At 55.8% G+C, this 26,516-nt stretch overlaps 1 protein-coding gene across 10 annotated transcripts in view; it reads left to right on the top strand.

Moving 5' to 3' along the window:
* The window catches only part of WDR4 (WD repeat domain 4), a 31,532-nt gene extending 6,479 nt beyond the window's left edge, over positions 1–25,053 (top strand). For 4 of the 10 annotated variants that reach the window (XM_049709717.1, XM_049709713.1, XM_049709721.1 and 1 more), the window contains 7 exons: positions 3,231–3,387; positions 3,970–4,082; positions 6,426–6,486; positions 12,436–12,534; positions 13,962–14,026; positions 14,760–14,943; positions 15,602–16,687. In XM_049709717.1, the coding sequence (XP_049565674.1) occupies positions 3,231–3,387; positions 3,970–4,082; positions 6,426–6,486; positions 12,436–12,534; positions 13,962–14,026; positions 14,760–14,943; positions 15,602–15,892 (970 nt within the window). In that variant the 3' untranslated portion in view covers positions 15,893–16,687. Of the gene's footprint in view, positions 1–3,230; positions 3,388–3,969; positions 4,083–6,425; positions 6,487–12,435; positions 12,535–13,961; positions 14,027–14,759; positions 14,944–15,601 lie in introns of all 10 variants that reach the window. The other 6 variants (XM_049709716.1, XM_004264593.4, XM_049709714.1 and 3 more) reach the window with 5 other exon arrangements.
* The last annotated feature ends 1,463 nt before the right edge of the window (positions 25,054–26,516 follow it).

Raw genomic sequence — 26,516 nt, 5'->3', positions numbered from 1 at the left:
GGGAACAAAAACAAATCACTCTGAATCTCATCATCCAGAGATCCCGAGCGAGAGACACCGCGCGGCACCTGCCTTCCCCCTGCGACACTTTCTTCGCGGGATCTGTTTCTGCCCCTGGAGACCTGTTTTGTCCTCCTAGAGATCACCTCCTCCCAGGCCGTGAGGCCACGGGCCTGACCTCTCTTTCGATGAGGGTGATTCTTCACCGAGGGGGTGTGCCCACTGTTAGGGCTCTTGACCCCTGGGTCCCTCGCAGTCACACTGACCACTTCTGTGAAGCGTGGGTGCGGGCGCAGGGCCTGCTGGTGGTGGGGAGAGTTGGCGGCCAGCTTGCTCTCGCTCTGTAGGTGGCAGCTCTGGACTTGCTAGAAGGCAGACACGCGGGTGAACTGCCACTTCTGTGTGCGTTCTGCGGGTGGGTAGGGATTTCACTCTGGACGTGGGCACGGGGGTGTCCACGCAGCCTGCCGCACTCCTGGGTCCTGGTTCCGGAGCTCCTGCCCTTCTGCCGGGGTGGCACGGCCAGCGCCCAGGGCTCCTGGGGGGCTCTGGCTGTTCTAGAAGGGTCCTGGCTCGTGCAGGGTCTGAGGAGGGAGCAGGGGGTCTGCGTGGCATCGGGCTTCTTAATGAGAGAGTTTAGGTGAGGCCTCCCCGGGCGCGGGGCAGGGCGGGTGTTCAGACGCCTGGCCCCGTGACCGTGCCTGGGTCCCCCTACCCCGAGGCCTGTGGGTGTGGACTGAAGGGAAGGTGCCGTGTTGTTTTGTCTCTGGAAGGTTGTGTGTCGGGGCTTCTTTCCACGTGAGACCCAATAACGCTCGGGGCCATAGACCTTAGCGGTCTCGGTGCTGGGCGTTTTCCCTTTAGTCGTTCTCTCTTGGCTTTTAAGTTGATATCAACAGAATAACTTTGTGTAGGAAATGCTTGCATTAGGTGGTGTGGAAGGCATGATGTGATTGGAAGAAATTAAGGAACCAGATTCCAACTGTAGGACCTCCCTCGTGTTGCAGCCTTCGGATAATGGGGCCAAGGGGCTGGGCCGGGGCGAGCCCAGGGCAGGGGTCGCGTGTCTCCCGTTGCCTTTTCCTGTGCGTTTACCCTGAGCTCAGCGCCTTTCCTCTCTGATTACGCTTTTGCGGGAGAGCAGGGTGAGTTGAAGTCGCCGGGGCGACGACATGCAGTGGGCGGTCCCTCCCATGCTGGTCGAGTGGACGTCACCCTGGAGGGGGTGCAGCAGCTCTTCACCTTTGGGGCACAGACCCCTTTGGGATCTGATGGGCCCCCTCAGAACGGCACCCACCCTCAGTACATCTGACGTCCAGTTCATGCACATTTGACCGGCCAGGGCCCTGAGCGGCTGTGGGACCTGCTCACGGCTCAGAGCTCGCTCTAGCGGCCCTTCCTCTGTCCCTGGCAGGGAGGAGGGGGCCACACCCACCCCGGGGGGTGGGCCTGGGCCTTGAACCCAGTGACTCCGTGGACTGAGGGAAAGCGCTGAGGCTCCAGACCCCGCGGAGGCCGAAGGTTGGTGCCCCCGGGGCTCGTTCTGCTGGGGCGGCATGGCCAGCCACCGATGGTCCTGTCCGCCACCTGTGTCCTGATGCCCACGGGTCCCAATTCCTACACCCGTCCTGCACAGCTGAGCCACGTCCTGGAATCGTTGCCAGGACGGGTTTAGCCTGAGAAGCTGGAAGCCCCCAGCTGGCAGAGGACAAAGGGGCGAGATGCAGAGTGGGAATGGGGGGGCTGCAGTGGGGAGGGGGCCGGCTCTGGAGGGCTCACTTCCTCCTGGGGTGGGTGAGCTCATTGGGATGCAAGCCTGTTGCCTCCCGAGGACTGTCCTAGGCCGGTGCCCCCTAGGAGGTCGTGCCTCCCTCTCCGGCCCCCCCAGGCCGTGGCCGCGCTCCGCGCAGATGCTCAGTGAGCCCGTTAGGCTGTGCAGCTGTGTTGCTGGTGCAGCACAGACCGTTTGTTTAAATGACGGGCGCGCTGCGAGTTCTGATCAGTCTTGACCTGGGGTCTGATTCCCTTTCCTTGTTGTTGTTTCCCCACGTTCATGGCATCACGCCTCCTTGCCGGGCTGCACCGGACCGAGGAGTGGGGGCCGTCCAGCAGCAGCCGAGCCCGGTGGCGGCGCCTGGAACCCAGCAGGGCCTCCCGCTCTCTCCTCTGTCCTCTCGCCCCTCCCTCCCGAAAGGCGGAAGGCGGGCGGGGCTCTGATGGGCCCTGCGTGGGGGGCGTAACGTTCAGTTTCCGTTTCAGGCTGACGTCTGGAGTCCGGCTGCTGTGAGCTGGGTGTCGTCTGCACGGACGTTAGCTCTTTATGGGGACAGTGGGTCTCCTTCCAGCCCTCGGGTGACGGCAAAGCTGAGGCCGGCCCTTCTGTGAAGAGGCCACGCGTGTAGATAAGCGGAAGGCGTTTGTGTGTAAAGCAGCGTTATGGCTCGTCTCTAACGTAGGATGAAAAATACGGGCACCTTGTCGTGGAGAGCCTAGTTTGCTACCTGGAAGACGTCCCGGTAGAAACAAAATGAAAAATGGTAACAGGAGGAACCGGCATGACCCCGACCCGGGGCGAGCGGGCCGGCGGTGGGGCCTGTGTCACCACTTGTGGTTTTGCTCCTCGTGGCTGATGTCGTTACTGAACCAGCTCGCAGACGTGACAGCTCTTGTGGCCCCGGATCAAGGATTTGGACTTGTGATGCGCCCCCAGCTCTCAGCATCGCGGCCCTCCCGTGTGCTCACGAGCAGCGCGTGCAGGATCCCGGTCCAGGCGGCAGAGCCGGCGGTGGGTGGGCGGCGCGGAGGGCGGGGTCCTGGATGGGAAGCCACAGGGGCAGGAGGGCCCTCCGCAGCTGTGGTCGCGGCCCAGAGCGCACTGGCGTTTAGGAAGCTGGCTGCTGTTGTGTCCCCCCCCCCACGCACGACGCGCGGGGGAGGCCGGAGAGCCCCGCCCCCAGCGCTCTACCAGGACAGCCTTCAAACACACCGTCAGGCTGAGCGGGTCTCACGTTGGCCACGTAGAAACCCACCGCTCAGATTCTGCCATTAGCACATTTTCAAAAGAAAAGATATTGCGAAAGTAAGTTTTGTCGGAGGCATTGGCTCTGTTTCCATCCCTTATGTTTTTGGCACCGTCTTCGGTAGCTGCCACATGGCGGGAGCCTTGCGGGTCAGCGGGCGGCCCTGGCGACGACCCGTAGAGGCGACCGTGGGCTTCTCTGGCCTTGTAGGACTGTGGTGAGGAGGTGCACAGCCCTGACCTTCACGGCCTCTGAGGAGAAGGTTCTGGTAGCAGACAAGTCTGGGGACGTTTATTCCTTTTCGGTGCTGGAGCCGCACGGGAGCGGCAAGCTTGAACTGGGACACCTGTCGATGCTCCTGGATGTGGTACGTGGGCGACGTGCTTCATTGGCTACAGTCCGGCTCGGGACGAGGAGGGGGCGGCCTGTGTGCCAGGTGGGCGGGTTTGGGCTCTGCTGTGGGCAGGGCCCCGATTTCAGAGGTGAAGTTGGCAGCAGGCTGAAAGAGGACGGTCAAGTTAGGGGCAGCTGCGTGGTCTAGACGTGGGGGAGGCCCAGGTCGGGGAGACGAGGGGGAAGGGTGTGGAAAGAGCAGGCGTCCTCGGAGCCCCCGAGCCACGAGCTGCGCCCCCAGGGGCCCCGAGAGGCCCACGAGGGCTGGGCTGCGGCCAGGGGCGGCGGGGGCGGGGTGGGACCCTGCAGGGGCTCACAGGAACCGGGGGGGTCGTGAAGGACAGATCACCAGGACTCAGTGGCGGGCTGGACATGGGGACACGTGAAAGGAAGGAGAGGAAGGCGACCAGGTGCCGGAGACGGGAGTGGGCGCGGCCGGGCTGGGGCGGGAGCAGGTGTGGGGCAGCTGTGGCCGTCGGGGGACACGTGAGCTGAGGCCTGGGGTGGCGGGGGGAGCCGGCCATGCTGACCCGCCCCTTCTAACCCTCGTGCACAGGCCGTGAGTCCCGACGACCGCTATGTCCTCACTGCTGACCGGGACGAGAAAATCCGGGTGAGCTGGGCTGCGGCTCCGCACAACATCGAGTCCTTCTGCCTCGGGCACACCGAGTGAGTGTCCCCCGTCCCCGTCCCACACCGAGTGAGTGTCCCCCGTCCCCGCACCGAGTGAGTGTCCCCGTCCCCCGACTGAGTGACCCCATCCCTGTCCCTCCACCTAGTGAGTGTCCCCCGTCCCCCGACCGAGTGACCCCTGTCCCCGCACCGTGTCCCCTGTCCCCGTCGCCCCAACTAGTGAGTGTCCCCCGTCCCTGTACCCCCACCGAGTGAGTCCCTCACCCTCCACAGAGGGAGGCTCAGGTTTGAAACGCAGGTGGACCCTTCAGCTGGGGAAGCTGGTGGCGAAGTGAGAGGTGCCTCCTGGGAGGAGGGGACCAGCCTGGACGCCTGGCCTGCATCGGTTTGCTTCCTCGTGGGCCCCGTCTAGCTCACCCCCTGGTCCCAGGGCTTCAGAACCTTCAGGACCTCCTTCCCTGTTCAGAATGCATTTCCCAGAGGTTTTCTTGGTGGTACCGAGGTCTCAGTCCCCAGTGCGTGGTCACCGCAGGCCAGCATTGATGCCCTTCAGCGCCCGGCAGTAGAGTCAGCGGTCAGTGGGGGTGTGTCGGGGGACGAGGAACAGGCTTCAGCGATTGAAATCGTCCAGGCAGGCGTTGTTGCTCTGTGACCTGTCTTCTGGCAAGCGAGCGCTCCTTTAGTAAGTGAAGTTTGACGTCATGTGAGGGTGGCGTTTCTGAGGAATGTCACTCTTCTGAGGCAAAAGGCTGATTACAGTTTGCAGGAAGGAAAAGCACTTAGTTTAACTGGCTGAAGTGTTTTAAACTGCGTTATTTGAGGCAGGGGAAGAATTGGAGGGATTTAATTCAATTCTGAGATCGCTCCTGTTTCCTGGTTTTTGAATGGAACGTAAACGTTGACCTTAAAGGGCGATGGTTGCTGGCTTTGTACGTCACGATAGCGTTGTTTTAGCTTTTATTCAGTTGTCTAATAATCCTGCGAGCAGAGTTCCTGTGGCCGGCCAGCCCCCTGCCCCATTGCCGTCTCTCGGGGGCCTTTGCTGCTCCCCACCCCACTGGGCACACTGTGCCTCGGGGACTTTGCATGTGCCATTTTCTCCACCGGGCAAGCTCTTGCCCACGCTGCCCAGTGCCCTCCTTCACTCAGCTTTCTGCCCGATGCCACCTGCCCTCTCAGGAAGCGCCCCTCCCCCCGGCCCCTCCCTGCTGGGCTTCTCAGCCTGTGCCGGCCAGTTCAGAGCCATGAGCCGCCAGGTCTCAAGTGAGAGGTGCCAGTAGTTAGTGTAAAACGCCTGATTCCGGAGACAGTGTGAAAAAACTGTAAAAATAGCTCATTATTCATTTGTTACATTGATTGCAGGTTGAGATGATAACATTCTGGGTGTATTGAGTTAAGTCAAAACATAGTATTAAAATTAGTCTCACCTGAGTCTGTTTACCTTTTTAGCGTGGGTATCAGCAAATGTAAAGCGCCCTTGGTGACTCACATCATGGCTGCGGCCGTGTTTCTGCTGCACGGGCTTTTCTGAGCCTCCGCGGACACCCAGGGTCTCCTATGGCCTGTCTCCCGCCGAGTCCTAGACTTGGCGGGGGGGGGGGGGCGGTCTTTGTCAGGTTTGCTCACTGCTGTTTGCAGCCCTCAGCACAGCGCCTGGCACGCAGTAGGTGCTCAGTGGATATTTCGGCGAATAAATGACCAGTCGTTGCTCCTTAAGAGTCTTGGTGAAGGCCCTGGAAACTGTGGTTTCCACTCCTTTCCTGTAAAGACATCGAGGTGGCTCGTACCCGCTGTCGTGGACGTGCCATTGCGGGGGACACAGGCTGCATTCATCCTGCAACGTGTTCTTGTTCCTTTTTGAGGGCCTTCGGGGAAGGCTGTCCTGGGGAGGGAGGGTGGCTGCAGCCAGGCCGGGGCCCAGGCCGGGGTGAGGCTCCAGGCGGCTGGGATGGAACCGGTGGAGGCGAGGGAGCCACGGGGGCCCCTCTCCCAGGGTGGTCGCGTTAGAGACGCTGGTGCGCGCCTGCAGCCCCGAGGCTGCCTTCCTGGGGGGCTGGGCTGCTCGGCTGAGGCCTGTGGGTGTGACCCTGGCTGCGGTCAGTGGCGCTGCCCCCCTTCCACCCGGCCCTGCTCGCGGGTCGCCCTGGTGTCACAGACCCCGTTGAAGCGTGTGGTTGGGCAGCTCCCGAGCAGGGCAGAACCCCGGAGGCCTTCCTGGCTGGCGCGGCCGGGGACTGCCTCTGGGCCCGAGGGACGGGGCGTGCTCCCCACGCAGTCACGCTAGCCCTCTCGGCTTCTGCTGGGGTCAGGCTCCGAGGTGACACGGGCGGGGCAGAGTCACAGCAGCCCGGCTCACCCGCTGCCTCTCTCCACCTGCAGGTTTGTGAGCCGCATCTTCGTGGTGCCCGACCACCCTGAGCTGCTCTTGTCCTCGTCCGGGGTAAGTGCTCTGCTCCCCACGGGCGCCCCGGCTCCCCGTGCTGGGGGTGCAGCCTGGAGCCTCGGCTGGGGGAGGACCTGTCAGCGAGCAGCCTGTCTTCTGTTCCCAGCGTGGTTGGGAGGTCAGCACGTGCCTTTCCTGGGTGGCTGTCCACTAGGTGGTGCTTGTGGTCTGCAGGGTAGAGCCAGCCAGCTGCTCCAGGGCTGTGTGTGCGTGCGTGTGCGTGTGCGCGCATGCGCGCGCACTGAGCCAGAACCGGTGTGCAGGGACTCCGGTCTGAGGGGTCCTTACAGCACCATGACCTCGTCAGAACGGTTGGTAGACGGCCCTTTCCGAATCCCAGAGGGACCTGGTTCCCTCCGGTCCTGCCGCTCTCAGCCCTTGTCCCTGACCCGCCCCTGTGTGAGCACGTGGAGAGGGGCCAGGCACTTGGCCTTGGTGGAAGTTTGATCAGTAAGTACAGCAGCTCTGTCCCAGGAACCGGAAGCCTTAACAGCTGAGTGATTGGCAGCACCTTTCTCTAAGGAACACTCTTCAGAAGGATCATCAGGCAGTACTTTTGCTGAAGTGCAGGTTTTGAGTTCCTAACTGGCTCTGATTCTTCTTTTCTTTTCAGAAGCTCTGCCCACAGCCCTTTATCTTTGTCTTTCCACCCTTTAGCTTTTTATGCAACTCAGGGGCCTGGGGTGGGCTGGGGGCCTCATGGACTCCTGACAGGCAGGCCTTCCAGGCGGTGGCCACGTCCCATTTCCTTCACCAAGTGTGGTTTCTCACAGGTTTTTACTTTTCCCTTCTCTTGAAAGTGACTTGTGAAAGTAAAGAGAAGAAAATAAATGTGCTGGAGTTCCCAGAGATAGCCAGTTTCTGTGAATTTTGCTGTAAGCCTCTTTTACAATAAAAAAAAATAGCCACACAGAAAAGCGTAGTGACCACCTTTGGTCTTACCACTTAGCTTTGTCAAGTCCAGCGTTTTGCTTCTACTCCTTTTTACAGAACTGCAGTAGGGCTGGCGCTGGCCGTCCTGGTGCCCCATCCCATTGCCTTCCTACCTCCTCACGGGCCACCCGGCCCAGGCGTGGTATGCTGCGTGCCCTGCACGCTGTGAAGTGCAGATTATATGTTTATTTAAAGAGTCAGATGCTGCTGTAAGGCTTAGAGTGGAAACTAGCACTCCACCCGCCATGGCCTCCAAGGCAGGCCCTGGGAGCCTTCAGCTGTGTCCTCTTGGTGGCCGGTGTTTCCAAACAACGCGAGTCATCAAGAAACAAGCACGAGCAGTTTCTTCGTGTCAGCTGCTGCCATCTGCGTGGGCATCAGCAGTGTCCTGCCTGCGTCCCCTCCCTCTTTGCTGGTGGGCTCCTTGTCTCCAGAACGTGCCCCCCGACCTTGTTTGGGGTACATGTCACGGGCCAGCTTTCTGAAGGTGAGGGAGGGTGGTTAGGAAGGAGCCTGCCTTTCAGGAGGTGCCCTTCTCCCGCCCCCAGCACTCGGTTATCAGGCAGGTGTATGATGCTCAATCAGGTGTTTCCCTGCAGATTGTCAAGCCTTGCTCCAGCATTTTCTCTGGTTTTTAGTTTGCTTGGTTTCCTGCCTGCTTTTTCTTGTGAGAAGTCTGCGGCCATTGAGTCTGGGTCCTTCATGTGGGCTCTGATCGCCCTTCTCTCTGGCCATGTTTTGGGGGCCTTCTCACCCCGTGCTCTGAAGAATGATGGAGCAGGGCGGGGGTGTCATGGGGGCCCTGAAATTAGCTGCACAGTCAGTGGCTCTGTCCGTTCTGAGTCTTCAGGTCCAGAGACCTGGGAGTTTCCTTAGGCTCCCTCCCTCTGGAGCCGTCCGCGCCTCACTCTTCCTGGGATTTGTGCAGTTGGATGTTTGACCCGCTGACTCTTGATCCTTCCCTTTCATAGGTTTTCTCCCATGTGCCTGCTCCCTGTTCTGCTTTGGGGGAGATTTTCTCAACTTTATTTTCCAGCCTTCTGTGGGCGTGTTCATTTCCGCTGTGGTTTCTGCTTTCCAAGAGGCTCTTTCTCGTCCTCGGGACGTTCTCTCTTCATAGCCCCCATCCTTGCATCCTGAATGGAGACTTTGGACTCCTTGCGGTGCTGTGGCGTGTGTTTTTTTTTTAGGGATTTTCCCGTGTGTGTTTCCTTTCCTCCCTGTGTGTCACACACCTTTCCAGCTGGAGGTTTTCCTCGATGTCTGGTGGTCCGTCCGCTTATGGCATTGGGGCTGGGTTTGCGAGCCTGGGTGTCAGACTCGGGCACCCGGCTGCATCCCTGTGGGAGCCCTCCTGGGTCAGTCAGTCCTCCTTTTCTCATGGGGGTGGGGTTCGGTGTCCTGTCTTCACCCTTTGTGGGGAGGGGCCCCGTGTCTCTTCTCTACATGTGTCCCAGCGTCCCCGAGACCAAGGCCTCTTGTTCCCATCATCTGTCCCCAGCATCTGGGTTCTGTCTGCATCTACCCGTGATTGGCTTTGTCCTGTAGGGCTCTGCTCTAAAACACCCCTTGTCGCCTGGGGGGACTAGGGGCGAGTGGGGACACCTGTAGACGTGCGTTCGTCTCCCTGTTTGTCAGCCATATTGACGGCAAGGCATTCATACTCACGTCCCAGCACCCGGAGCTTCCTGCCTTAACCATTTGGGGGAAGTTAATTTTCCTCTTTCTCTCTCGGTCATTTAAGTCACACGGAGGTTCTTCTCCTCAGACTCCGTATTTGCTCCGCAGGTGGGTGTGGCCTGTGCACGTCTGGTTTTAGTAAAGGGATCCCACTCACAGGAGGGGTTTTTCTGAGGCGGATGCTGGCGTGGACCCTGCTTCGTTTCACTCATTGTCTGGTCCTTCTCCTTAGATGTGTGGTTCTGTTTCCTGCCGTCTTAATGAGCGTTGTAACAAACGTTCCTTAATATAACCCTCTCCTCTTTTTTGTATTACCGAGGTAATGTTGGTTTATAACGTGTACGTTTCACGTGGACAACGTTGCATTTTGACTTCTTTATACATTACAGTGTGCTCACCACCGAAAGTTTAGTCACCATGCGTCACAATACAGTGCAGTTGACTCGCTTCACTCATCTTGCCCTCCCCCCACCCCTTCCCCTCTGCTAACCACTGCTCTGTTCTTTGTATCTGCATGTTTGTTTTTGTTTTGTTTGTTTACTTTTTATATTCCACGTATGAGTGAAATCATATGGTATTTGTCTTTCTCCATCTGACTTATGTCACTGAGCGTAATACCCTCCAGGTCCATCCACGTTGCTGCAAATGGCGAGATTTCCTTCTTTTTTATGGCTCAGTAGTGTGTGTGTGTGTGTGTGTGTGTGTACCATGTTTTTCTGTTGATGCGCACTTCGGTTGCTTCCAGATCTTGGCTATTGCAAATAATGTGGCAGTGAACAGAAGGGTGCGTATATCTTTTCAAATTAGTGTTTTTTGTTTTCTTCTCAGGGGTGGAATTGTTGGATCATATGGTAGCTCTATTTTTAATTTTTTTTCTTTTTTCGGTACGCGGGCCTCTCTCTGTTGTGGCCTCTCCCATTGTGGAGCACAGGCTCCGGATGCGCAGGCTCAGCGGCCATGGCTCACGGGCCCAGCCGCTCCACGGCATGTGGGATCTTCCTGGACCGGGGCACGAACCCGTGTCCCCTGCATCGGCAGGCGGACTCTCAACCACTGCGCCCCCAGGGAAGCCCTATTTTTAATTTTTTGAGGAACCTCCATACTGTTTTCCACGGTGGCTGCACCAGTTTACATTCCCACCAACAGTGCACGGGGGTTCCCTTTTCTCTACATCCTTGCCAACATTTGTCATTTGTTGTCTTTTTGGTAGTAGTCATTCTGGCAGATGTGAGGTGATATCTCATTGTGGTTTTGATTTGCATTTCCCTGGTGATTAGTGATGTTGGGCATCTTTTCATGTGCGTGTTGCCCATCTGTATGTCTTTAGAAAAATGTCTATTCATAGTCTCTGCCCATTTTTTTTTTAAATAAATAAATTTATTTATTTATTTATTTTGGGCTGTGTTGGGTCTTCGTTTCTGTGCGAGGGCTTTCTCTAGTTGTGACAAGCGGGGGCCACTCTTCATCGTGGTGCGTGGGCCTCTCACTGTCGCGACCTCTCTTGCTGTGGAGCACAGGCTCCAGACGTGCAGGCTCAGTAGTTGTGGCTCACGGGCCCAGTTGCTCCGCGGCATGTGGGATCTTCCCAGACCAGGGCTCGAACCCGTGTCCCCTGCATTGGCAGGCAGATTCTCAACCACTGCGCCACCAGGGAAGCCCCTTCTCTGCCCATTTTTAAAGGTTTTTTGTTGTCGCGTTGTAGGAGTTCCTTATCTGTTTTGGTTATTAACCACTTATCAGATATATGATTTGGAAATATCTTCTATTCGGTTGGTTGTCCTTTTGTTGATCGTTTCTCTTGCTGTGTAGAAGCTTTTTAGATTGAAATAGTTCCATTTGTTTATTTTTGCTTTTATTTCCTTTGCCTGAGGAGATATATTCAGAAAGATATTGCTAAGATCAATGTCAAAGAGTGTACTGCCTGTGTTTTCTTCTAGGAGTCTTATGGTTTCAGGTCTTACGTGTAAGTCTTTAATCCATTTCAAGTTCATTTTTGTGTATGGTTTGAGATTGTGGACCAGTTTTATTTTTTTGTATATGGCTGTTCAGTTTACCCCACACCATTTATTGAAGAGACTGCCCTTTCTCTGTTGTATGTTCTTTACTCCTTTGTTGTAAATTGTCCATAAGTGCATGGGTTTATTTCTGGGCTCTCAATTCTGTTCCATTGATCTGTGTGTGTGTTTTTCTGTCAATACCATGCCATTTTGATTATTGTAGTTTTGCAGTATAGTTTGAAATCAGGGAGCGTGACACACTCTAGCTTTGTTATTCTTTCTCAAGATTGCTTTGGCTATTCTGGGTCTTTTGTGGTTTCATATAAATTTTAGGATTTTTTTGTCTTATGTTTGAAACATGTTGTGATTTTGATAGTGATTGGAGTGAGTCTTCAATTGTTTTAGTTAATAATGTACATTTTAACAATGTTAATTCTTCTAATCCATGAGCAGGAATATCTTTCCATTTGTTTGTGTTTTCAGTTTCTATCTACAATGTCTTATACTTTTCTGAGTACAGGTCTTTCATCTCCTTGGTTAAATTTATTCCTAAGTAAATTGTAAGTGGGGTTGCTTTCTTAATTTTTCTTTCTTTTAGTCTGTTGTTAGTGTGTAGAAGCACAACAGATTTTTCTACATTGATTGTGTACCCTGCAACTTTATTCTATTCATTTATTATTTCTAGTAGTCTTTTGGTGGAGGCTTTTCTATATATAAAATCACATCATCTGTAAACAGTAACAGTTTTACTTTTCCAATTTGGATTCCTTTTCTTTTTCTTGTCTGATTGCTGTGGCTAAGACTGCCATTACTGTGTTGAATAAAAGTGGCCAAAGTGGGCATCTTTGTCTTGTTCCTGATAAACCCTCCTTTTTTTGCATTTATGTTATTTTTGGAGCACACGTCAAGGCCATGCCAGTTGACACTCTCATGGGTAACAAACGGATGTCCTCTTTTCACCCATTCTTAAACAGTGATGTGTGGACAGGTGTCACATGCTCATTAACCCCATGTGTTTCTCCTTGTGCGAATGCATGCTCATTGATGGGTCCGTGTGTGTACGTGCGTGCATGCGTGTGTGTTCACTCCCAGCCCAAGCATAGCAGGTGTTGTCTTTGACCTCTGGCATGTGACAGGGTGTCTTGTGTCCTTGCCCATTTGGCCGTGTGGGGTCACCCATGTTTACTTATTGGTTTGTGCGACTCTTTGCACAGTTGTTACTAAGCAAAGAGCCTTTAGCCGGGAGAGAGGTGCAGTGGACATAGCTGAGTTATTCCCACTACCCGGTGAAGCCTGGATGCCTCATTGGGTGCTGACCCGTCCTTGGTGTGTGCAGGACCGCACCCTGAGACTCTGGCAGTACAGAAGCGGCCGCGAGTTGCATTGTTGTCACCTGCCCAGCCTACAGGAGCCAACGGAGCCCTGGAGCAACAAGGTAACCTCACGTTTGTCTCTGGTTTATAGAGTGTCTCTCCAGTCATGGATCCTGTGGAAAAAATTCGTTTTACGTTGGAAAAGTGTTTTTCCTGTCCATGTAAACTTCTTCCAGCTTGAGAGGAATCATGTATTTCAAATTCTGAAGGCACCTAGTCATGTAAATGGGAAAAAATTTATATCTTACCATGTTTGCATTCAAACCACTAATTTACAGAAAGGCCTCTAATCCTGCTTGGAAATGGAAAAAATAGTGGTGCCTGGCGGGGAGCTGAGCATGCCCAGGATTCCCTACCTCTGTCCATCGTGGGTCAGCCTCATGCCCCCAGGATGGCGCACTGGCCAGTGCATCCCCAGGTCAGGTCACCTGAGCCTTCAGCTGTCAGGGGATCTGCAGGGGAGAAGGTGTGGGCTGCCTTTCAGGCTCTCGGGGTTCTTCGCTCTGATGCTCCCGGGCGGGTGCCCTGTTTGGCTGGGGTCCAGCTGATCACACGTGGACGGTTCTGGCAGCTTCCAGAGGCCCAGCTGGGCCTGGTGGGGAGGGAGGGTCTGCTCACGCGTTTCCAGGGCCTACAGAGCTGGCCTGGGGGCTGGGGTCATGATGCGCAGGGTGGCAGCCCGTGGCACGGGGCTTTGCTGTGTGTCTAACGAGACCTGGGCCTGAACTGAAGGGCTCTCCTCCCTCGTCCTTGGCTTCTCGGTTCTCTCGTCCACCCCGAGACCTCTCTGTAGCACGTGGGCAGGTAGGCCTGACGTGGGTCAGAGCCCCAGGACCCCAGGGCCGCGGCCACCCAGCCCAGTGGCTTCAGGGCCCTCTGGGTCAGTGGCCTCCAGCTGCCCTGGCTGCCCCCGTGCGCGCCTCCGCCTTGGGTTTCTGCAGCCACGGTGCCCCCGTTAGAGCTGCGGCAGAGAGAGGCCTGCTCGTTCTGCCTTCTTCCCATCTGCGCTCTGCTCACCCCTGACGCTCCTGGACGGCGAGGAGAAAGCGTAGAGGGGAGCAGCGGCCAGGGCAGCCCCCAAGAGCTGTGCGCGGGCCTGCCGTGACCCCTGCGCCTCTGCTGGCTCCCAGCCCAGGCTGCTTCCTCTGCCGGAGCGTGTGGACGCTCACGTGCACGCCTTCCTTTCCTCCCCGTGTGCTCTGTCCTCCCTCCTTTTTGAGCAATTCCATTGGCCTTGGAGATGTGGCACAGCTCCGGAGGGAGGGCCAGAGCCACGGAGCGGCCTCTGCCGTCTGCCCCGTGTGTCGGAATTCCCTGTGAGCTGTGCCCTCACTGGTGTGCAGAGAGTCCTGCAGTGTCTTCTCTTTGCCTGTCATGGACCACACGTGGGGACCGTCTGTCCTGCAGCGATGCTCGCAGTTGGAGCAGAGCAGCCCGGCGTCAGGTCCTGCCGGGCTGACACCCCTGAAGCCGCTGCTTTTCCTTTCAGAGGTTCGCTGCGTCCAGGATCACTTACTGGCGCCAGGAGGACTGCGTGGCGCTCCTGTTTGACGGGTGAGCCCACGCGGCCCGTTCGGGAGGCCTGGACGGCGACGCTGGCGCGGCGTCTGCCTGCAGTGAACTTCGCTCTACGAGCCCTGCTGCTGCGGGCCGGGCGGCTCCCTTTCTGTGCGCTGCACCCTAATCCGCTAGGGTGAAGGGAGCAGTGGCCCCCGGCTGGTCTTTTGTGCAGCTAGAATCCCAACGAAGGGTCGGCTGTGGTAGAGTCCACCTCAGTCAGTCCCAGCTGGGCATGAGAGACCCGTGGGGGGCTGGCGGTGCTGACGAGGCGGGTGTGGGGGGCACGGGCCACTCAGCGTTCCCTCCTGGGCCTTGTCTGCGTGCCGGGGGGGGGGCGTTTGGGGGCCTCCCACATTGTCACTTGTCCTGACAGCAGGCCTGGGGTGGGCGGCTGAGCTCATGTTGGAAATGAGGACGCAGGATTAGAGGGTAAAAAGCCTGCTGGGGAGGGCTGAGCGCGGCCCGGGGTCCCGTCCGCTGCTTGGCGGGCAGGGCGGCTGTCTCATCTGCACGGCTTCGACTTTGCTGCCTAGTAAGCTGTCCCCGGACTTCGGGACTGGAGCGTTCGTTAGCTCACGGTTCCCGGGGTCGGGGAAGCGGGAGTGGCTTGGCTGGGGGCTCCGGGCTCAGGGCGTCCCGAGGTTGCCGCTGAGGTGTTGGCGGGGCTGGCCCGGGGCTGAGTGCCCCCGTGGGCGCTGTCGTGATCGTCCCCTCTCTCCCTGGGAAGGCTGCCCGTGGTCTGCCTCTTCCAGCTGGATGTCCCCCGGCGGCAGCTGGTCTACCAGCAGCAGCTGACTTTCCAGCACAGAGTGTGGGACGCCGCCTTCGAGGAGGCCCGGGGGCTGTGGGTCCTGCAGGACTGCCGGGAGGCCCCCCTCGTGCTCTGCAGGCCTGTGGGCGGCCAGTGGCAGGTGAGATGGGCGGCCCCGCTGTTTCCGTCGACTACGCCCGTGCCAGCGGCTGTGTCCTTGGGGGACAGCGGCCACAGGGCTTGCGGCGTGGGTGCAGGGAGCTGGGTGCCTGGCCGGGTTCTTCAGTGTCACGGTGCCTGCACGGGTGTGTCGGGGGTGAATTGCTGTCATTGGTATGTATTTCCTGTGATTGTTCTGCTGACACGTCTTTTTAGGAGAAAAGCCCACAGTTGGTGAGCCCTTAACATTTGCAGCCTCGGCGCAGCCTTGCGCTGGGGCAGTGGTCCCGCTGGACAGTGGGGGCCCCTCCTTGCAGGTGGCCTGGGTGAGCCGTGTGTAAAGCAGGGATGTCACCTCCCGCCTGTCCTGTGTCTAAGGTGCCATGGGGAGAAGCAGGTGACACCCGCAGAGCCCTTTGCAAACTTGCACGGCCTTGACGAGTGCTCAGAGCGCCCGGCAGCTCGCTCGGGGGTCTTTATCTGAAAACTAGCAGTGAGTGGTGCCGCCAGCTGGCACCTGCCAGGTTCCAGACACCTTGGGCGGAGTCCTGCGTGGCGAGCCGCGGTCGCTGCCATGCCTGATGAACCGGGGAGAGCGGCCTTTCCGCCTCCTGTGAGTACAGGGGTCACCACTGTCCACCGGCCTCTTTCCAATAAAGGTTTTCCGTTCGTCTTCTCAGTCTCTTCCTGAAAGTGCTGTGTCGAAGAGGGTCTGTGCTCACCTTCGCGAGAACTGGGCCATGTTGGAAGGTGAGGACCCGCCCTGGCCTGCTTTGCAGGGTCATGTTCAGCCGTGGGCGCGGGCGGACGCTGGTTCCAGAGCGCGGAACGCAGCAGGAAGCTGTTCTGTGGGTGAGGGTGCAGGGCCTGTGGTGGGTGTGGTGTGTGTGTCTGCGTCCGCGTCGGGACAGCAGAGCTGCTGTGAGCCGGGGCCTGGTTGGTTCCCTTAGCGGAGATTGAGGCGCCGAGAGCCCCTCCGTTTGTGTTGGCAGAAGGCAGGCTCTTGGGACGCAGCTTCTGGCTGTGTCTGGGGGTGCTTTTAACTCAGCCCTGGAACTCAGGTGCCTTTACTCGAATAAAGAAATGATTGCTCAGAAGACTTCTTGGGAAGACAAGCCACCGTCCAGATGGAGGCCTAGGTCCTCCGAGCTCTGGGGACACAAACGCAGCTTCGGTGTGTATAGACGCTAGAGCGGCCCGCACGTCCCACTGTTTCTGTGGGCCCTGAGGGGTCTGCATCCGGCCGCTCGGTGGTTGGCAGATTTCAGGTCCCCGCTGGCTGTTGGCTGGAGGACACCCCAGTCCCCAGTGCAGAGGAGCAGGGGCGCGGTGCCGACGGGACGCAGCCACAGCCTCTGCACCTGGCCTCCCGGGGACCTCCGGGCCCCGCATGTCCTGTTAGAAGCGAGTCCTCGGTCCAGCCAGGTGTGGCCACCAGGAGGTGGGCATCCTTGGGGCCATGCCAGAGGAGGCGCCACAGGTCCACGGAGAGCCGGGTGGTCACTGTCGCAGGAGGGTCCCTCCGGCCCACCACGTCCCCCGCTAGAAGCAGAGCCCCTGCGCTCCTGTGGCACACTGGCACCCATTCTTGTTCCGCACAGGCTCTGCTGGCACGGACAGTGGCTTCAGCAGCCTCTACAAGGCCACCTGCGACAACATGACCACTTACCTGAAGAAGAAGGAGGAACGGCTGCAGCAGCAGCTGGAGAAGAAGCGACGCAGGGGGCCACCGCGTGGGTCCAACGGGCAGACCAAGAAGATGAAGGCGGGGCACGCACCACGGAGCTGCTCGTCCTAGCTCGGCTTGGAGTGCTCCTTGGGGGTGCTCGGCGCCTCGGGGCAGCGGGACGCTGTGCTCGCCCCTCCTGCTCGCAGCGTCCTGACGCAGGCAAAGGGGGGACCTCATTCCCGACTCGGGCTGGGGGGCGGCGAGGTCCATCCCGACTCAGCGGACACCTGGGGCCGTGCCAGGTAGCTGGACGCGGGACCCTGGGCTCTAGAACATTCTGTTGCTGAGCAGAGCCCTCTGGCTGGAGGGAGGCCATGCAGCGTGTGAGCCGCTATGCCTGAGCAGTGAGTGCCTCCAAGCCCCTTCCCTTCACACTGGAGGGCACGTCACCCTGCAGCTGTGGCGCTGTCCTTTCCTGCTCGTCCACGCGGCTTCCTCTAGGGGAGCCTGGACGCGGACGGATGTCTTTCCAGCAGTGCGGTGCACACCTGCGCTTTTCTCCAGTCCCCTCGCCCTCCTGGATGGTCCACTACGCTGTCCAGCAGGCGGCTGCGCGCCGCGGGGGCCGTAAACCTGAGGGGAGTTAAGTCCTCGGTTCCCTGGGCAGCGCTGGCTCCGGTGCTCAGGCCCCTCGGGGTGCGGAGAGCTCCTCAGCGGCGCTGGTGGAGACGGGAGCTTGTCCGCGACGCGTGCGGACAGAGAAGCCCGGCTGCACGCTTACTCCGCAGGGAAGTGACGGGTGGTGATGTGTATGTTTGATTTCGGTTTGCACTCTGTGCACGTGCTGCAGAGCAGGAGGGTCGGCTGAATTCTAATTACTGATCAATAAAGATGAGCTTTTTTGCAGCTTCTAGAAATTTTAGCAGCAGCACCTGGAGCTAATCTCAGAATATATTGAGTGGAACCATTTGTGATGAGTGCGCTGTTTCCGACCGAAACATTTGCCTTTTGATTTGAAGAAAAACATTTCTTTGGTTTGGGGTTTCACAGGGTACTTGGACACAAATCATTTTGTGTATCAGAAGCTGCAAGGCTTCAAACTTTTCCTAAGTGCCTTATTTTACTTTAAACATTGATCTGAAAACAGTGCTGTTTGTGAACCGCCCGGGGTAACTTCCCACAAGGGACATCAGGACCTCCCCAGACTGGGGGCTGTCTCGGGCAAAGGAGAGCAGAGGGGGTGTGCCTGGGATGGAATGGGGTCCCCAGGGCAGAGTGGGGTGCCCTGGCCATGGTTCTGGAGGGGGAGCCTGACCTCGTGAGCACTGCATCGGGCCCAGGAAGGGTTTTTGATAATAGTCTGCTCTGAGTTCTTGGTTTTAGGAGCAATTTAGGTTTGTTCTTTTTGGTGTCTTTGTCTAAGATAGGGGTCAGCAAACGGGCTCGCAGGCCACATGCTGCCTGTTGACCAGTTTTGTGTGGTCTGTGAGCTAAGCGTAGTTTTTACATTTTTAAAGAGTTGAAAAAAGTCAAAAGCAAAAGATTTCGAGATGAGTGTCCATCACTAAAATTTTACCGGACACGCCCACGCCTGCTTGATTGGGGTGGTCGACGTCGGCTTTGGGGCTGCAGCCGCAGAGGGGGGTGGTTGCCTCGGAGACCGGATGACCTGCCCAGTCTACAGCCTTGATTTTCTGGTCCTCTACAGAGAGCCTTGCCAGTCCCTACCGCGCGCTCTCTCAAGTCTGTGCAGTGTTTTAGAGGAACTGGTTTCACCGCGCTCCACGTGGTCCCTGAGGGCAGCTAGGGGAGCAGCCTCTGGAACCCTGGTGTCCCAGCTCCGGGCGGCAGGGGTGGCGCTCAGGGGTGTGTGAGGCTGGCCTCTCGCACCTGATGGGGAGGCTCAGACTTAACGACAGCGGCAGTGCCAGGCAGCCTGTCCGGGAGAGCAGAGCACAGGTGAGAGGGGCCATGAACATCTCCCGCCTTTCCGGGGGTTGCTTTAAAGTTACTTGCGTTCTGATCGAAGCTACACACGCACGTGTCAGAGACCAGGCTATACTGACGGGCTGACTGTGACTGTGGTCTGGTCTGCTGCTTCTCCCACACAGCCCCGCCCCACTTGGTGATCCGTGCCTCCGTTCCCGGGGCTTCGGCCGCTAGAGGCCCGGCAGCAGGTGTGTGGGAGGGGGGAGGGAGGCAGCGGCCTTCTCTTCTGCTGCGGTGCCCGTTCCCAGGTGCCCGTTCCCGTGGGCTGCCTCCCTCTGGGACTGTCGCCTCCTGGGGGCCCTGGCTCCACCCAGCCCCAGGGGCAGACGTGGCTGCTTCTTGGTCCCGAAACCCCGTCCGCGTCTCTGGAACTAGCGTCTCCGTCAAAGGACCTTAACGAATCTCAGGTGAGTGTGAGCTGAATTCTCGCTGGAAGCCTGACTTAGGAGCCGTTCCTGCTCATGTGCCCCCGGTTGTCCCGAAGTTTCTCCCGTGGTTGGCGGAACGCAGACCCGCGAGGAGCCAGCTGTTGGATTTCCTGGGTTTTGGTCTTATGTCTTCACCCGTAGCAGCAGCGTCCCTGCTTCCCTCCGTGGCTTTGCCTTGAGAAGGCCGGTCCATCGTCCTCTGAGAGAAGAGCGGCTTCTTTGGGTTCGTCTGTTGAGCCGCGGGGGCGGAGGAGTTGAGCTGGCTTTCTTACCCCTTTACTCATCTCCATTTTCCGTCCTTTCTCAGTGTCCGTGTGTTTTGCGTTTGGGGAGATTCCTTGGGCTTTGTTCCGGCTCATTTACTGACTTTTTACAAACCTGGTCACCACAGTTGTGAATTCGAAGTGGTTTTGTTCCTTCGTTTTCATCCTAGTGTACGGCTGGCAAGTGTGCCCGGAATGGGTAACAGTCCCAGCCAGAGCCGGGACGCTCAGCAACAGCAGAGTGGTCCCCAGGTTCCCTCCTGGCAGTTACCGCCGACCCCCCACCCCTACCCCCAGGCCAGGCCGACCCAACGCGCTGGTTCGCTGCCTCTCATGCTGTTGTGTACGGCTGTGGTGGTCACTCTCACTGCTCCCTCGTGTGAAAACACCACAGCGCGCTCACCCCGCTGTCACGTGGGCATTTGAGTAGTTCCCACTTCTGGGCTGCGGGGAGCGAGCTGGTCGCTGTCCTGGAACACGCGTAAGCGTTTCTCTCGGGAGGGCCCTTGCTGGCCCGAAGGCACTTGGACAGCGCCGCCCACCCTCGTTCATTTCAACCCCTACCGGTACATTCTCTTGCTCAGCCTTTGAGGTTTAACTTTGCAAAGGGGCAGACTTGGAGTTATGGGCCGCTGTGTGTGGGCCAGTGAAGCAGCCCACTTCGTGTCGAGGCTTAACCTTGACCCTGTTCTCAGCAAAGGCGCCTTAACAAAGCGTGGATCACCGCTCCGGGGGAAGCCGGCACACGGTCGTGGGGACATTCAGGCCTGCCAATAGATCACCGTGGCAGGGAGCTGAGGCCTCCTGTCTTGGGAGAGCTTTCTTGTGTAAATGTGGAGAGAATGCTGTGGATTTGTTTCCTGCAGCACTGATTTGAGTTCTGTACGTGTTGCCATGCATTTTTCTTTCTAATTTCCATTGTGATTTCTTTGCTGCATGGGCTGTTTGGAAGTGTGGTTAAATTCCCAAACGTTGGATGTGTTTTCTTCAGATTTTTAAAATTGATTTCTGGTTTTGATTCCATTGTGGTCTCGATATACTTTGATTCCTTTCCTTTTAGATTTATTGAGCCTTGTTTTATGCTCCAATATGGTGGTGGTTTCATGTGCCCTTGAAGAGAACATGTCCCATCGTTGCTGGCTGGAGGAGTGTTCTGTAAATGTCCATCAGGTCAAGTTGGTGATGCTGTTGGTTGTTATCAGTTTCAGGAGCACAGCCATCCTCCTGGTTTCTGTGTACCTCTCTTACGTACTGAAAGCAGTAGTTAAATGTCTAATTGTGGAACTAACTTTCCATTGTTCTAGTGGTTTTTGATTCTGATATCAGGTGCGTACACACGTAGGAGTAGTGTGTCATCTTGATGAACGATGCCTTACCATTCTGAAATATCGCTCTGTCCCTAGTCCTGTTCTTTGTCCTGAAGTGTAGGTTATCCTGTGAATGCAGCCACTCCAAGTAAAAAGTTAGTGTTAGCATGGAATTCCTTTTTTCATCCCTTCTAAGCTATGTATGTGTTTATATTTAAAGTGGTTTCTTTTTGTTTTTTGTAGACAATCTCTTCTTATCCTCCAAATTTTGGATTTCAGTGGGAATTCAGCTCAGCCACATATGTAATTTAAAGTGTTCAGTAGTCACTTTGAAAAGTTTGAAAAAGATAAAATTTTGAGAATAGTCTGTTTAACCAAATACAGCAAAAATAGTGTTTTAGCATACAATCTATATAAAAGTTATTCATGAGCTATTTTACATTCTATTTTTAGTCTTAATTGTCAGAAATATGGTGTCTACTGTACATAAGGTTCCTCTTTCAGAAAGCCCTGGTAGCCTAGATAAACAGACTGCGTGAATGACCTTGCTTTGCCCTTCCCACAACCTAATTCCCACTCTTAAGCCTCAAAGTAGCCAATAAACAGTGAACCCTTGAAGCCCTAGGCACCCCAGCGTCGACCCCAGTAGAGGCAGTGCCACAGGCTCATGAGTTTGCACGGGCCTCGCTGTGAGGCCCTCGGGCGTGCTGTGCCCTCTAGGACTGAGTAATCAACCTCATTTCTCAAAGTTCCCTGATGGCTTTTGCTGAAGCGCGTCCTGCAACCGTAAGAACCAGACAGGCTGGTCCAGCCACAGCCTTGGCTGTGGTGGGGAAAACGTCCGGGGGCTCGCTCTAAGCAATTCGGGTTGTGTGAAGCACACGTGCAGTTTTGTAAGGAAGCCCCGTACCGTTTTCCAGAGTGGGTGTGTCATCTTACATTCCTCTGGGTGATACACGTTGACCCAGTTTCTCTGCATCCTCACCAGCATTTGGTGTCATCACTGTTTTATCTTAAGTGAGTTTTGAGAGTTCTTTATTCAAGTCCTTTGCCAGATATGGTTTGCAGACGTCTTCTCCCAGGGCGCAATTCCTTTTTTCATCCTTTGAACACGGGCTCTTTTGCAAAGCAAACACGTGTGATGTTGATGGGCTCCAGTTCATCAGTTTTTTCCTTTGACGGATGGTGCCTTTGGTGTCGAGAACCCTTTTCCTAGCCCTAGCCTCTCAGGATTTCCTCCTGTGATACTTCTGGATGTCTCATGTTTCCCGTTTTACATTTAAGTCTGTGATCCATCATGAGTTAATTTGTATGTAAGATGTGAGGTTCTGTTCTTTGACTGTGGACGTCTGCCTGCCCTGGTGCCACTTGTTGGAAAGGCTGTCTGTCCTCTGTTGAATTGCCGCTGTGGCCTTCATTGTGGAAGGATATTTTCACTGGATGTAGTTCTTTAATTTTCGTTTCTTTGGAGATGTTCCTGCTCTGTCTCGGGGCCGCCCTAGTCTCCCCAGTGTCTGTTTTCCTCTGTGCTGGTGGCCTCAGTGTCTATGCACAAGTCCGTGCCCAGCTCTGTGCCCTGCAGCTGGGCCCTCTGCCTTTGCCTTTGCGGGTTGGCACAGTGGCAGGCATGGTCAGTGGAGGGCACTGGGCTGGGCTGGGGGGGGCACTGCAGGAGGACGGGGCTGCTGCTCCAGGGCCCAGGGTCCTTTCTTCGTGGGCTGTGATATGCCGGCCAGCAGCACGGGGTGCTCTGTGGCACCCCAGCAGGAGGCGTCCTGGCACGTGCCCCGGTACCACGTCCAGCTCCCAGGGAGTGTGTCTCCTGGTGCCCCAGTGAGTTGCTGGAACCCTGGCAGGAGGCTTTCTGCTCGCCAGCGCCACCAGCTGGCACATCACAGCCGCACCCCCTCAGACAAGGTCCAGTCCCCACCCCAAACCCCCAGTGGGATGCTGCCATCTCCCCGAGGTCCACAGATGCCACGCTTCTCCTGGCTTGTTCCCTCTGCATGAGTCCTGGAGGTGCCGGCTACTCCCAGACCTCAGATTCCTTTGCTCTTTAAAGTTCTTCACGCTTTACTCAGCAGCCCTCTGTTCCTGTTTAACAATTCTTTATATTAGCGTTTTCCTCCTTAAATTGTCTGTGACTTCCATCTCTTGACCGATACACCTTCTTTTCCCCACTGTACGTAATGTGTCTTCTTTTCCTGGCTTTTAAAAAGCTTCCTCCTCATCACTGGTCGTCTGTAATTTGATCATGATGTGCTTTGGGGGCATGTGTGTGTTTGTCCTGTTCAGCATTTGCTGAGTTTCTTAAATCTGTGGATTTATCGTCTTTATCAAATTTGGGAGTTTCCAAGTATTATTTCTTCAAATATCTGTTTCCTTCCCCCTTCTCTCTCTGCCTCCTGCAGACTTCAGTACTTGGATTTCACGCTGTGTGCTGCGGGCACTAGGGTCAACCAGTCTCAGCAGTTTCTCTTCGGGCCTTTTTCTGCTTCTGCTTCATTGTGGATAGATTCTTTTTTTAAAATTTATTCTTGGCTGCGTTGGGTCTTCGTTGCTGCGCACGGGCTTTCTCTAGTGGCGGTGAGCAGGGGCTACTCTTCATTGCAGTGCACGGGCTTCTCATTGGGGTGGCTTCTCTGTTGCGGAGCACGGGCTCTAGGCGCACGCGGGCTTCAGTAGTTGTGACTCGTGGGCTCAGTAGTTGTGGTGCACGGGCTCTAGAGCGCAGGCTCAGTAGTTGTGGCGCACGGGCTCTAGAGCGCAGGCTCAGTAGTTGTGGCGCACGGGCTCTAGAGCGCAGGCTCAGTAGTTGTGGCGCACAGGCTTAGTTGCTCCGTCACATGCGGGATCTTCCCGGACCAGGGCTCGAACCTGTGTCCCCTGCACTGGCAGGCGGATTCTTAACCACTGTGCCACCGGGGAATTCCATGGATGGATTCTATTTCTCATCTTCACGTTCCCTGATCTTTTCTTCTGTGGTGTGTAAGCTGCTGTCATTCCAAGGCTGAGTATTTTCTGAACCAGACATTGTATTTTTCATCTCTGTAATTTCAATTTTGTTCTTTTAAAAGTAGCTTTCATTTTTCTCATCATACTCATTAAAAACTGTCCTTGAGCACACGGCGCATACTTAAAATGGTGGTTTTCTCTTACGTCGACTCCACCTTCCCCGTCGTTTCTGGCCTGTTTCTGCTGACTGGTCTACCTTCTGCTTATGCACCTCTTTTCCTGCTGTGTGTCAGGAGGTTTTCTGTTGGGTGCCTGATATGGTGACACTGTCACGGTTGAGCGCTCAGCTCTATTACCTTCCTTTAGAGAACGTTTCGCTCCTCCGGGCAGGCTGTTAAGCTCCTGGGGATGAAGTCGATCCTTCTGGGGTCTGTTCTGGAGCTCACGGGGGCAGGTTGGAGCAGCCTTTAGAGGGACAGTGTGCTCTGCTTTCTGAGGCCGGCCCACCTGGCATCCCTGGGGAGCACCTGTATGTTCGTGAAGTCTCCCCGTGCTGGGCTGGCCGGAGGGGCCTCGGGTGACCTCTGGTCTGGGAATTGTCCTGTCCTCAGAAGTGCTTGTGTGAGCCTTGTGGGGTTTCACCACACGTGAGCAGGGTGGTGTTGAAGCAGAGACCCAAGGGGACCCGGGCAGCCCCCTCTTCTCAGGCACCCTGTCCCAGACTCAGCTGCCCTGCCTCCGAATTCCCTTCCACCTGGACCTGCCCCCACTGTGCTGCGGCCAAACGATCACTTGAGGCAAAGAGTCCTCAGGCCCGTGTCGCCGGGTTTCCAGTTGGCCCTGGGGGGCGGGGTGTGTGTCTGGGCCCGCCGTGTTCGCCATGGTCTGCGGTTGAGTCACATTTGTCCTGTGACGAGTGAGGCCTGGCCCCTCGTCTCTGAGCTGCCTGTGACCGTCCTCAGCCCAGGTGCTTGGCAGGGTTTCCTGGGGGGAGGGGGCGCTGATCTGAAGGGCATCTTCCTAGCCTTTCCTCTGTTATGTGAATTGCGCATCTTTCCCAGTTTGGCTTCTGGCTTTGTTTTAGATATTTTCTTTTTAATATGGCCTTTTCTGGTAGTCGGATTCATCCATCTTCTTATGATTTTTGGGTATCACACTGTATTGGGGAAGGTTTTCTCCACCCTGCATACCTTTGAAACAGCTGGTTTAGGAAGCGGGGTGGGGGGGGCAGAAGTGTGCGACCAAAGACAGGACAAGCCCGCCTGACGTGGGGGAGGAGCGTGTGGGAAGACTGTGATTTCCGTGTCAAAAGCCATTTGTTTTTCCCCCCAAGCCTGGCTTTTTACCCGTGAAATGGAGGCAGAGTGGTGCTAAGATTCACAGTGGGATTTGCCAATTTTTGAAGCAGAAAATCACCAGCCTGACATTTGATGTTATGTTTTGCTGGTTCCAATTCCGTGACAAAGAAATGAAAGAAAATAAAAAAGCTGTGCTCATGGCTCCTCTGGGTGATTTGTTTTGACTTTTGCTGGCCTGACGGGGAGGGGAGGCGTCTGGTGGGGGAAGAGCCTGTGAGCGGCCAGCGCGGCTGAGACGGCACAGGCAGTAGCCAGGTGGGCAGGGGCGGCCACAGAGGAGGTCAGGGTTCCTGGAAGCCTGCGGTTCCGGGCCAAGCATCTCTTAGGTCAGTGCTCTTTGAGGTTACTAGCTCAGATGGACCATTACCCAGAGAAATCAAAAGGCTATGAGACATCTGTCATGGCGACCCTGCTCGGAACATCTGCTCCTTTTGTGAAATGTTCCGATGACAGTGAATATTCCAGTGAAGTGGCTTGTTCTGCACAGCAGGCGGGCAGACAGCGCCCTTGACTGAGGGTCACGTGATGAGCTACCTCAGCTCTCGAGCATTCTTCATCTGACCCGAAGAGCAGACAAAGCGGGCCCCCCACTTGTTGGCCCTGCACCCATGAATCCTGCCAGGTCAAGTCTGACTGTACAGCACCGTGTGCTCAGGGCCCCTCTGCAGCTGAGCCTTGCTGGGAAGCTCGCTTTGAAGCTTAACAAAGTCCAGTATTCAAAAGACCCCCGAAGCCACCAGCACAGGTGAGAGCAGACTTTTCTCTGGTAGGTGCGTGTTGGAAAACTCTTCACTGTATGTGGTTAAATGAGGACGACAGCATGTTAGAAATAAGTATACGTAAGAAAGTTATTAAGGAACTACCCCAGAAAAACCACAGGCCCAGACATTCACGGGGGAATTCTACCAAACTTCAAGGACCAGATAGTCCCAGAGCACCATAAAGTGTTCCAGAGTGTAGAAAAGGAAGGAAAGCAGTTCCTGATTCCTCTTGTGAAGCTAGTGTAATATCAGATACTTAAACCAGATAAAGACAGTATAAAGGGAAAAACCTGTACACCAATACCACTCATGAATTATCAGTGCAAAATTACTAAGTATTAGCAGCTGGAATCTAACATAAAAATAATACAATAGCATTACAAAAATAATACATCATGACTGAATGGGATTTATTTTAAGAATTTAAGGTTTGTTCAATATTAGTATCACTTATCACATTAACACATCTAAGAAAAAATTCATAGTTCTCTCCATGGATACGTCTTGTACAAAATTCAGTACCATGATAAAAGAATGGGAATCGAGGGGAAAAAATCGTGGTAAAATATACATACAATATGCCGTTTTAGCCATTTTTAAGCCTACAGTTCAGTGGCATTAAGTACAGTCACGCTGTTTACAGCCATCTGACACGATACACCTTAGTCCTAAAGCCAGCACCTTACTTTATGAAGAGGCACTTAGAGGCATTTCCATTAAGATCAGAAAAAAGGCACAAATGCCCACTACCTTTTCTACTATCCTGCACGTATCAGACAAGAGGAGTCAATAGAGGCATAACAATTGGTAAAGAAGAAGTAATACCATCTCTATTTGCAGATGA

Source organism: Orcinus orca, chromosome 5, assembly GCF_937001465.1.
Source record: "Orcinus orca chromosome 5, mOrcOrc1.1, whole genome shotgun sequence".
Taxonomy (NCBI): domain Eukaryota; kingdom Metazoa; phylum Chordata; class Mammalia; order Artiodactyla; family Delphinidae; genus Orcinus; species Orcinus orca.
This window is presented reverse-complemented; position numbering and strand designations above follow the sequence as displayed.